Source organism: Prionailurus viverrinus, chromosome B3, assembly GCF_022837055.1.
Source record: "Prionailurus viverrinus isolate Anna chromosome B3, UM_Priviv_1.0, whole genome shotgun sequence".
NCBI lineage: Eukaryota > Metazoa > Chordata > Mammalia > Carnivora > Felidae > Prionailurus > Prionailurus viverrinus.
Window position 1 is genome coordinate 132,206,980 of NC_062566.1, and position 12,851 is coordinate 132,219,830.

General features: G+C 35.2%; 1 protein-coding gene and 1 non-coding gene across 10 annotated transcripts in view; both read left to right on the top strand.

Moving 5' to 3' along the window:
- The window catches only part of UNC79 (unc-79 homolog, NALCN channel complex subunit), a 226,044-nt gene that overhangs the window by 51,109 nt on the left and 162,084 nt on the right, over positions 1-12,851 (top strand). For all 9 annotated transcript variants that reach the window (XM_047864606.1, XM_047864607.1, XM_047864609.1 and 6 more), the window contains 3 exons: positions 7,011-7,075; positions 11,900-11,988; positions 12,619-12,659. In XM_047864606.1, coding sequence (XP_047720562.1) covers positions 7,011-7,075; positions 11,900-11,988; positions 12,619-12,659 — 195 coding nt within the window. The remainder of the gene's footprint in view (positions 1-7,010; positions 7,076-11,899; positions 11,989-12,618; positions 12,660-12,851) is intronic.
- Positions 10,838-10,941, top strand: LOC125169160 (U6 spliceosomal RNA). The gene has a single exon (XR_007153492.1). It is a non-coding gene; the product is annotated as a U6 spliceosomal RNA (small nuclear RNA).

Here is a 12,851-nt window from a genome sequence, read left to right on the forward strand (position 1 = left end):
TAATATTTCTACTTGTTTATTGCCATTATATAGAAATGTAATTGATTTTTCTATTTTGACTTCATATCCAGCAACCTTGCTAAATTCACTTATTAGTTTTTGTAGCTTATTTTTAAGTTCTTAAGATTTTCTATGTACATGATTATACTCTCTGGCAAATTAATATAATTAAAAATTTTTCTTTTTCCTGCCATGCCTCCTTTCCTTCCTCCCTCTCTCTCTCCCGTCCTTTCTTCCTTCTTTTCTTCTTTCCCCCTGTCGCCCCTTCCTTTCTCTCTTTCTTTTCCTCATTGTGCTGGCTCATATCTCCACTTCAGTGTTAAATAGAAGTACTGCAAGTGACTATCTTTGTTTTCTCCCTCTGTCTCTATGGGGCATGTATGCAGCATTAAGTCTGGTGTTAGCTGTAGGCTTTTAACAGATGCTTTTTTATCAGAGTAAGGAAGTTCCTGTCTATTCTTAGTTTACTGATAGTTTTTATCATGAGTGAATGTCAATTTTGGTCAAATACATCTTCATCTATTGAGATGATCACATGACTTCTTCCCTTTATTTTGTTAATATGGTAAATTACATTGATTTGCTTTGCATTGTTAATACAACCTTGTATTTCCTTGGATAAACTCCACATTGTCAGCTATATTATATTGCCAGACTCACTTTGCTAGTTTTTGTTAAAATATTTTGCTCCTGTATTTATGAGGGACATTGGTCTAGTTTCCTTTTATTATAATGTCATCTGGCTTTGTTTCCAGAGTAATGCTGGCCTCATAAAATGAGTTGGGAAGAGTTTCTTACTGTTCTGTTTTCTGAAAGAAAATTAATTTGTATTATTTATTCTTTAAATAGTTAAGAGGATTCACTTGTGGATCTATCTAGACTTGGGGTTTTCTTTGTAGGAAGGTTTCACATTATGAATTCAATTTAATATTATGTCACATTTTACTTTTCTACTTTATGTCCAGTCATATTTATAATTTTGTAGTCTGTATTTTGAGGAATAAATGGCATATACATTTTTTCCAACTTGCCAAATTTATTGTCATATCTGTAGAATCTGTGGTGATGTTCTACCTTTTATTCTTGATATTGGTAATTTGTTTTTTTCTCTATTTTTTATTCATCAGGGTAGCTTGAGGGTTTATCAATTTTATTGAACTTTCCAAAGACCCATCATTTGGTTTTATGATTTTCCCTATTGGTTTTTTGTTTCCACTTTCATTGATTTCTGCCTTCTAGCTTTGTGATTCCATCTTTAATATTGAGTTTAACTTCTTCTTTTTTCTGCTTTAAGATAGAAGCATAAATTGTTTTTCTATATTACTAAAATAGAAGCATAAATCATTAATTTGGACCTTTTATGTTCTCTAATTTAAGAGTCTAAAGCCATAAATTTACCTAAAAGCATTGCTTTAGTTTCAGCCCACAAATTTGATATGGTGTGATTACATTGTATTTCAGTACAGAATATTTTCTAATATTCCTTATGACTTTTTCTTTCATTTATGGATTGTTTAGAAGTGTGTTTGTTTAAATGTACATGTGTTTGCTGATTTTCCAGGTATCTTTTTGCTTTTTATTTCTAGTTTAATTCCATGTGGTCAGAAAACTTACACTGTGATTTCACTCCATCTAAATTTTTGAGCTTTGTGTAATGGACCAGAATACTGTCTCAATACTGAGAGAGGATTGTTGAAATTTACAACACGAATTATGGACTTCTTTCTCTTTTAGTTCTCTCAGTTTTGCTTCATTTAATTTGAAACTCCATCATTAGATACACACATATTTATAATTGTTATGTCATCTTGATGAATTGACTCATCATTGTCAAATATCCTTCTTTATTACTGGTAATATTCTTTGTTCTGGGGTCTACTTGTCTGATATTTATATAGACACTCCAGCTTTCCTGTGATTAGCATTATATTAGTGTGGTATAACTTTTCTGATTACTTTTTTTAAAAAAATTATTTATTTAAGTAATCTCTACACCCAACATGGGGCTTGAACTCATGACCCCGAGATCAAGAGTCACATGCTCTTTTGACTGAACCAGCCAGATTCCCCTCTGTTTACTTTTAATTTATCTATCTTTATATTTCAAGTGTGTTTCTCACAGGCAGCATTTATTCAGGCCATGCTTTTTGAAAAAGTTAAATGATATTTGACAATCTCAGCCTTTTAGACCATTTACATATAATGTAATTATTGTTTAGGCCATTTACATTTAATGTAATTACAAATAACTTAAGTCTATTATCTTACACTCATTTTCTGTTTGTCCCATCTATTCTTTGTCTCTTTTCTTTTTAATATCTTGTTTTCTTTTTGGTTAATTATTTTTAGTATTCCATTTTATCTCTGTATTAGCTATACCTCCTTTTAAGAAGAATTGCTCTAGGGTTTACAATATGCACCTTTAACTTCACAGTCTACCTTCAAATGATATTATACTAGTTTGCATGTAGTGTAAGAACCCCGTGCACTTTCATGTCCTCCCTCTCATTCTTTTTTGTTCTTGTTATCAAATATTTACTTCTTTTTTTAAAGTTTATTTATTAATTTTGAGAGAGAGAGAGTGTGTGTGGGGGGGGGGGTGAGGGACAAAGACAGAGGGAGAGAGAATTCCAATCAGGCTCCGTGCTGTCAGCGAAGAGCCTGATGCCTGGCTTGGACTCACAAACTGTAAGATCATGACCTGAGCTGAAATCAAGAGTTTGATGCTTAACTGACTGACCCACCCAGGCGCCCCTCAAATATTTACTTCTCTATATATTATTAGTTTCACAATACATGGCTGTTATTTTTGTTTTAAACAGTGAATCATATTTTAACAACATGCTAATATAAGTAGAAGGTCTTTTGCAGTTATTCACCATATTTGCTGTATCCAGAACTCTTTAGCTATGTGTAGGTCCTAGCTTCCATCTGGTATCATTTTCCATCAGCCTTCCTTTAACATTTCTTGTTGTGGAGCCCAGCTGGCAATGAATTCTCTTATCTTGTGTTTGTCTTCAAATAGCCTTTATTTCATATTCATTTTTGAAGGATATTTTCACTGGCTATAGAATTCTAGGTGACAGTTTTTTTCTTTCAGCCTATTAAAGATGTCGTTCCATTGTCTTCTGGCTTGCATGGTTTCTGGCGAGAAATCAGCGATCATTCTTATCTTTGTTCCCCTGTAAGTAATGTGTCTTTTTTTTTTCCTGGCTGCTTTTAAGATTTTCTCTTTATCATCGTTTTAAATCAATTTGATTATAATGAGTTTGGTGTGATTTCCTTTGATTTAATTTTGCCTAAGATTCACTGAGCTTCTTAGATCTGTGGGCTTATAGTGTTTATTAGATTTGAAAAATTGTGACCATTGTTTCTTCAAATGTCTTCACTCTTCCCCCCCTTTTCCCCTTTTGGACTTTTAACCACATGTGCTTTATAATGCCTAATATTTTCCCACAGCTCACTGAAGCTCTATTTTTCTTCCACTACTACAGTTTTGATAGTTTGTTGTTATGTCTTCTAATTCACTGATCTTTCCTTCTGCATTGTCTAATATGCTATTAAGCCCATTCAGTGAATTTCCCATGTTCTATATTATATTTTTAATTTTATAAATTTCATTTTTCTTTTATTATCTTTCATCTCTATCCTCATTGTGTTCATATTTTCCTTTGAATATGTTTTAAAGTAGCAGTTTTAAAGTCCGTGTTTGCTAACTACCTTGTCTCTATAGTTTCTGGGTTTATTTCTATTGGTCAGTTTTTTTCCTGATTATGGGTAACATTTTCCTCCCTTTCCAAATATCAGTAATTTTTTAATTGGATTCTGGACTTAATGAGTATTGCATTATTGAGTATCTGGATTTTGTTGTCTTTCATTACAGTGTTTTGAGGTTTGTTTTGGCTATCAAGTTACTGGTGGATCAACTTTACACTTTTAAGTCCTGTTCCTATATTTTGTTAGGGTAAGCCTGGAATAGCCTTGTCCCTAATGTTGGTTTAGCCCTACTGCTAAGGTATGACCTGCTAGAGTCATCTCTGTTGAATGTCCCAGGTTTTCACTGAGTTCCCTTTACTCTGACTGGTTGGAATTCGAATATCTCCCAGTCCTGTATGAGATGTAGGAATTATTCTGCTTACAGATCCTCCATAGTTGTTTTCTATGCAGCCTAATGGAGTTTTGCCTTACATGTGTTCTTCTTAGTATAAAGCCAAAGACCCAAAAGGATTCTTGGTCAAATTTCTGGAGCTCTTTCTTCACAATACTCCCTCTTCTTTGGCACACTACCCAGCAAATACAAGCCACCTTGCCTCTTTAAACTCAAGTTTTTGTGGATGCTTACCTTTCTTCTTCTATGTCCAAGGTCTAGAAATTACTTCTGGGATGAAAGTCATGTTGATTGTAAGACTGACTTTATTGTTTCTCTTTTCTCAAGGATCATTGTCCTACATTACCTAGTCCAGTTTCTGAAAACAGTTGTTTCATATATATTTTCCAGTTTTCTAGTTGTTTATGGTAGAAAGGCATGTTTAATACCATTTGCTCCGTTGTAGTTGGAAGCAGATTTATTACCTACCATGTTTTTATATTATGTTTTTTTGTTTTTATTTTCAAATGAAGGGAGATCCATCATGAGTATATTTGCCATATGGTAAGGTATGTAGATCAATCCTAAATCAGAATCAATTGTAGTGCTTTTCCTAATTACAAATACTTATAATTAGGATCCCTGGGTGGCTCAGTTGGTTGACCATTCAACTCTTGATTTTGGCTCAGGTCATGATCCCAGGCCCATAGGATCAAGCCCTGCGTCAGGCTCCATGCTGAAGCTGGAGCCTGCCTAAGATTATCTCTCTCTCTTACTCTGCCCCTCTCTCCAACTCACATGCTCTCTCTCTCTCTCTAAAAAAAAAAAAAAAAAAAAAAAAAGATTTTGATTCAGTAGATCTAACATGATTTTCAGGTATCATATTTTTTAAAATCTTGAAAGTGATTTTTGATACACAAGAAAGGCTAAGAATCCATATTTTAGTAAGTTTAAATCTAGTGTGACTTTGGTAAACTAAGTGAGGTATCTTACAATCTTTTCTTAACTCAGTGACACTCTGTAAAAATGAAATAAAATATTAGAGGGGTAGGACCTCCTGGATATCCCCACATATAAAGCATTAATTTCTTGAAAAGCAGGAGTCTTTAGAGCCCTGATAAAGTGCTATCGCTGTTGTACATTCTTATTTCTCTGTGCCTTTGCCATAGCAGTTGCTATGTATTTTGAATATTACCGCTGTTTCTAAGTGTCCAGATTCTTAATATTTGTAAAGTGATTTGCAAATATTCTCATAATATAGGGATTCAAAAATGGCTAGCATATTTTATCTTGTGTGCTAACTCTGTTTTATTAGTGGCAACTTTCTGAAGCTCAGTGTTGAGAAGGATCCTAAGGCCAGTTCTGGAGTCAGCAGGAAGGAAGGCTCTTATGGATTAGTGATATCTGTCATGAGTTTGGGATTGGAGGAATGAGATACTTGTCCCATGTATTTGCAACTCCTATACTTGTTAAAGGCAGTCTTTTTTCTTTCTTTTTTTCTAGATTTCTCTAGTTACACAAGAAAACTTTTTTTGCTACCCTCTATTTTCATCCTGACTTTTCCACATGTAGTAAACAAATTTTATAGTTTTGGAATGCCTATATTCAAATTATTTCTTCATTCATCCATTCCTTACTCATTTCTTCTTTCTTTCTCTCAAACATATAAGCAATATGATACTGTGTTATTAGAGTAGTGGTTTCTGGTCTACATTTCTTATCTTCTTTCTACATAAATTGACCCACTGTGTATTTTTCAAGGTCAATGGCTCTGTTGACCATATTTTCCTAAATTTTAAATCAGACACATAATCTTATACCTGGTCTAACCATAGGCTAGAAGATTTGAAGGTGGAGCACCCCTGGAAAAAAAAAACACTTTATATTTGGAGCATAAATTAGGTCTGGAATATTATCAATACATGTTTTTGAATTACAATTGGATTTATAAGTAAGTAAGAATATCCTCTCATCTGCAAATTCTTGTATATTAGGCTGATCATAGTCCTATAAGATTAGAATTTGGTGATTTAGAAAAATGTCCTACTTCCAAATATGTACTTTTATTGCATTTTGTAATGATGGAATATTGTTAGCTCAGTGCTTTGACTTACAGAATCATCTAGATGATGATAAATACTTGTTGTGACTTTCATTCTAATCTATCCCAGATCACTTGTTTCTTATCTATATTCTGCATGCATACTGTGTTAAGGAGTGGGTATTAACAAACTAGCAGACATTAGTCTGTGGGTCCCAATCTGTGGTGTGAGAGAGAGATGTATTTCATCTGGGCAAGAAACTCATCTTTTCAGTCTCCACATTTGCTGGGAATGGGGTGGGAAATGGAATAGTGGAAGTTGCCTTAGCATTCATTTCAGTTATTATCAGTCTGAAACACTTCCTGGTGCCAGAAATCTAGGATGTTCAGCATAGTATACACTACAATGAAAAGAGCAGGTGTTGAGATCCAAGAGATAGAGGTTCTAGTCTCAGCTTGTCAGGTACTAACTCTGTGACCATAGTGAGCTACTTAACTTTTTAACTTTTACTTATTCGTATGTGAAATGAAGTTAATAATCTGCTATACCTATCCTACAGACTTGTTGGCAGGATGAAGTGAAACCATAGATATAAAACCTTCGAGAACTTAATGGTATATATCACTGTGAGGTAATGTTATTGTACCATGTATGCCACATTATATTAGCTTGTCTTTCCCCGTGGGAAAATGTATGGAGTTGTGATATATTTGTTCAATTGTTAAATTTGTCATAGATTGAAAAAAAATGATTATTTTAGGAAGCCTTCCTATGATGGTTCTATTTAGGAAAAAGAAAACTAGTGTAATATTTGCTATGCCTTTACTAAGGCACAAGTAATTTCAATGAGAAGTATTCATCAGCTATGCTTTGCTTTACAGCTTGGAATCCCATCCACTGCCAGCACATTGAATGCCACAATGCAATTAACAAGCCAGCTGTGAAGGTACTGTTTTATTAGACCTGGTGCCATATTGTATTGTCAGTGGTCAAATTATCAGGAGCAAACTGCTGAATGAAATGGAGTAGATCACATCCTTCTCTGTAAAGCAAAGGCCTGTGCTCTGTAGTAATCTCAAGCATCCCTGTGTTCATTCTGACTGTACTTGGGTGGGTTGGTTCAGGACAGAGCAATGAATAGTGGTGTCTGCAGGTTTGGCTATGATTTCATGGTCAACTGCTGTGTAGCAATGAGTAATTATCAGAATACTCCTGGTGAAACACTTATATAGTCCTTATTTGGCTTCTGTCTGAGCTAATAAACTCAGGGAAATGTACTTTGCCCCTGTTTCACTCATTTCAAATTATGAGTGTCTAGTGTATGACTACATGAATTCAAGTGTCACAGAAAAACTTGATAAAATTGGTGAGTCTTAGCTCAGATCACAGATATGACTTCATCAAAATGACTAAGAGGTAGTTGGGCAGCAGTCACATGGAAAGGTACCTTAGAGGTAAGGAACAGTGGTTTAGAGAGGCCAAGACACTTTTCTAAGCCAGAACCAGGTACTTTAACTCTCAGCCTTATTCTTTTTCTGCCACATCAAATTGGTTCTTTTGTTATAACCCTAAATTGTGGAATTTGAATGTTAGGAAAAATAATCACACCTTTTAACAAAATTATTTGTGGTATATTTGTTGGATACAACACTTGGCTGGAGAGACCTGTGTCTGGATTTGCAAGGATTAATTTTTATATTATGAAGAGTGGGAGTTAGGTCAAGTCATTAGAATTCACAGATAATTGTTAGAACCTAGTGTCGTGGGAGTTTGCCTCTCTTCTATAGACAGGAAGACTACCAAATAATAGATTACCATATAATAATAAAGATTACCAAATAATAGAAACATAATAGTATCATCTTATAGAAACAGAATAGAAGAGGTAAAATGAGACATAAGAAATATAAATATACACGGAACCAAAAAAGAAATATAAAGGGACCCCAAAATGTGTTTCATATACCAAAAATGTCAGAGGAGTGCCAATAATAACATTGTCATCCGGATATACCAAACAAAGAACATTGTTGTATTATTATGCTTGATCTCTGCTTTTATAAAGGCATATTGAAGGGTGCCTGGGTGGCCCAGTCAGCTGAGCATCCAACTCTTGATTTCAGCTCAGATCATGACCTCGGGGTTATGGGATAGAGCCCTGCATTGAGCATGGAGTCTGCTTAAGATTCTCCCTCTCGCTCTTTCTCTTTCTCTTTGTCTCTCTCCCCCTCTGTTCCTCCCCCCTGCTCATGCCCTCTCTCTCTAAAATAAAAAATGAATAGGGGCATGTGAACGGCACAATAGGTTAAGCCTCCAACTCTTAATCTCTGCTCAGGTCATGATCTCACAGTTCATGAGTTCTAGCCCCACGTCAGGCTCTCTGCTGTCAGTGTGGAGCTTGCTTTGGATCCTCTGTCTCCCTCTCTCTCTGCCCCTCCTCCACTGGCGCGTGCTCTCTCTCTCTCTCTCTTAAATAAATAAAACATTAAAAAATAAAATAAATAATTAATTAAAGAAGGCACATTGAATGACTTTATGTTGAGAAAGAGCATGTGTGAGGGTAACTCACTAATGGAAGCATAGTTCTTACCCATCCTACTATGTGTGCCCCTCCTCTGAAATTCCACAAACATTTGGGGTTCAAAGGTACTTTTCTTTGGTGTGATGACATTTTGAGCTAAACACATGTGAGTTCATTTTAACCATGGAATTCAGCTTAATTCTTCACGGTGGTGAGAATTGCATAGCTCCCTTACTTTAGTTTCTATAGCTGCCCTTTTTCTCTTTCTGCCTATGTTACAATGCCCTCTTTTGGTTTACTCAGATATGGATAGAAAGGAGGTATTTTTTGTTTGATTTTTCCGGTTACTTTCCTCCTGATCTTATGTCAGCCTGCATTCTCAGGAGTCTTCTGACTTCCTGATTAGTAGTGACTTTTGATTTTCTACTCACAGAAGTCATCACAAATTAGATTTTCTCCCTCCCTTCTAGGCAAATGGGTTAGTCCACCGCCCTGGTCTGGCTTTGCTTTTCTTTCTCTTAGGAGCTGGTCCCTGTAGCCAGTTGTGCAGGACAGGCCACACCATCCTACTTTCTCAAGTCCCATTTTATTGAAGTGAAATTCATATAACATAAAACTAACCATTTTAGAGTGAATGATTCAATGGCATTTAGCACATTCACAATGCTGTGTGACTACCATCTCTATCTGCCTAAACATTTTTATCGCCCTCCAGATTTTACTTTCTGAACTCCAGTTTTCCCGAAGAGTTTTCTTTTGTATTTTTACTCTGCTTCCTTGGAAAGGTAACATTCTTGTTAATGATTTCAGTGCTGGGGCTGTTTTTGCTCGACAACAGGTCTGGCTCAGTATTGTTTTTTTCATTACAATATAAGCACTCCTCAAACTCACATAGATACGACCATATGACATGTAGGTTGAGGGTATGCAACATCCAGATAGGTACAGAATAATGTTAAATGAAAATGAAGTCATGAATTTGTATAGTATGATGCCAATTTAATTTAAAAATCACATAAACATACATTTATATTCATATTTATAGTGAAAAACAACCAATAATACTCATTAGAATGTTATCAGTGATTGCATCGAAATGGAGGGTTAATGAGTTACTTAAATATTCTTCTTTTCTCCATTTTCTCAAGCCTCTACGTTGGGCATAATTGTATTTATAAATGGAAAATAACTATTTTTAATGCAGCAGTCAGATATGAGCATATTAATATGGATGTAAACTGGCCTGTTCAGAGTAAACAGAGTTGACCCTACTATCCACAAATGTGATGGGTCACATGAACTAATTCTTTGAACATGTCAGAGGTCACCTAGCTAATCACTAGTGATTATAGTTCTAACAGCCTAGGAGTTTTTCCTTTTGAATGGAATGAAAAAATATGCTTACCTGACAGGAGTATCAATGACTCACTAGAAATGAAAGTAAAGTAACTATTTTGAAGAACAGATTTCATGGGGTACACGGGAAAGACTCAGGGAAAGTGGATTTATCCATCCAAAAAATACTCTCTCCATATTCGTGAGCTTTATCACTAGGCAGTGATGATTAGCCAAATAGAAAAGTATTATCTATTTTGGTTGCAATACATTGCAAAAAAGTATTTTTTAGGCAAGAGCCAAAAGCTCCTACAGGATTCAAAATGAAAATATGTTGGAACTTAGAGTTCATTATATCACACTCTGCTTTTGGTTTTCCTTGGTTCTGTTTGCAGATCACTTTATGAAATACTTTGGAGCCCAGATAATTATCTAACACAGGAGTCAGCAAACAATGGCCCATAGCCAAATCTGGGCTACTGACTGTTTTGTAAATAAAGTTTAATTGGAACATAGCTGTGCTCATTTGCTTGTGTATTATTGTCTATGGCTGTTTTCATGCTGCAACAGCAGAGTTGAGTAGTTGTGACAGAGAACGTATGGTCCACAAAGCCTGAACTATTTACTCTCTGATCATTTCCAGGAAGTTTGCTAATCCTGGATTAACACACCAAAAAGTAGTTATTCATGGCATTAAAGGAAGCATGAAACTTATCTAAGGAAAATTTTCACACTGGACTTGGAACATCAGGGAATATATAATTTACAGATTTTGATGGTATAACTATTGAAATTTAGGAATTCTAACTCTTGTTCCCCCAATTGTTGAAACTCTTCAGGTAGCACATATAGTTGCTTCGGCAGCACATATACTAAAATTGGAATGATACAGAGAAGTTTAGCATGGTCCCTGTGCAAGGATGACACACAAAACTCTTCAGGGTTTTAACTTTAAATGTCAGGCTGTTTGGGTTATAAGTTCAGTTCATTTTTTCTCCCCAATCAGTAAAAACAGCTAAAAAAAAAAAAAAAAAAAGTCAGAGTGGAGTTCCAGAGGAATTTGTGACCTAGGCACATTATCTGTACAGTCAGCTATAGCATGGATTCATTATTTCCTGAAGGACAGGAAAACAGAATTCGAAATGACTTTGGTAAGTTATAGACATTTAACATGATGCAAAGTACAAAACTTAGCTAGTTGCATTCACTTGATTTTAAATATCTAGATATTGGAAAATACACTGATGATCAACAGCAAAATTAACACTTTTTATCTCTGTGCTTAGGCTCATGAAAACTCAGCCATAAATAATCCAAAATTGAACAGAGCTAAGCAAACCACAGGTCATGTGTGTTAGGAAAAAACATCTAAAAATGTAACATTGGATGACTGATATAGAACTTAGATTTCAGAGTAAGAAAAGCAAATTGCTCAGTGTTAGATTTCATGGGAAATTTTTTGAATGAGGTTTCTTTTAAGAAGCAAAATTCTCTACTGCCATAATTTTGGTAGCAGTTATGATTTTAAAATCTTGATATGTTTTCCTTTTCCTAAAGAGAGATTGCTATGTTTACCACTTTCGAGAAGGAATTACTGTACGAGTAATACAGAGGCAATTCGAGCCACTATTGAACAAGATTTTTTCTCTTTGTGGAGTGAGGGTGGATTTCTTGACACTATTTGTCACTTGAAACTGCAGACAAGAGGAGAAATGAAAAACCACAGTAGCCACATTTACATCTCCAGTGTGGACTCCTCAGCCAGTGCAGCAAAAATAGCTATAGGTTAAAATGGGTTTTACTAACAATATTTATTCCAGTTTGCTTTTGAAAATCTGTCACGATTGCGCTTACGATGTGGGGATTGTGATAAACAGGACAGGAGAGTTCATTCTGCCTTTTCCTGTGTTTCAGATGTGTATCGACCCTTCCCTGTCAGTAGCTCTAGGGGATAAACCACCCCCATTGTATCTCTGCGAAGAATGCAGCCAGAGGATTGCAGGGTAGGTATAAGAGTCCTCCAAGAAGAGAAAGTAGGGTAACCAGAGAAGATAAGAACAACCAGTTTTATTAAATTGGTTACATTGCCCACATTTCCCACTAACCTCTCTGTTTTTTAAAGGTTAGTTTGTCAAATATTTGATATATAGCAAATTTTCATTTGAGAGATTTCAGCTTTGAAAAATTGCAGTACTTCTCCCCATGTGATAAGAGAAAGCAGTGACACTTAATAAAACAGCTCAAATTTTCAAGTGACCCGGTTAAAAAAGGCCACAAGAGAAAAAGAAAAGAAAACCGTGGCTTTCAAACGTGACGTATAGTTCAAATGGGTTCTCTCTGCTTGTTAGTTTCACAGAATCACACTCAGGGTTGTACACATCATGCTGTACTTTGGTTGGCTTCACTAGCATCTGGAAAGTATCATTTAAAGATAAGTGAATATGATGAAATGCCAATAATTTATAATTTAGCTGCAATGCATTAGACTTTTAAAAAGTTGATTATGATAGTGCTCTTAATGACATTTCCTTTCTATCGAAAGCCTCTTAGTAATAGCGTGCAGCTTATAAACATTCATGTGGAAGGGTAACATTACAAAGAAGCTCAAAAATGAATTTTGCTTTTCTTTACAGGGACCACAGTGAATGGCTCATTGATGTGCTTCTGCCTCAAGGTATGGTTTACATGAGAAAGGATGAATAATAAGTAATCATGACTAATGGCATGGTTGGTTTGTCTCCTTTTATACTGTATTATTTTACAAGGACAGTAACCAAAGTATTATATTCTGTGAATAGTCATTGAGATGAAGCATTAGATCAATGTCTTCCTTATACCCACACATTTAATAATGAAGGAAGAGGTA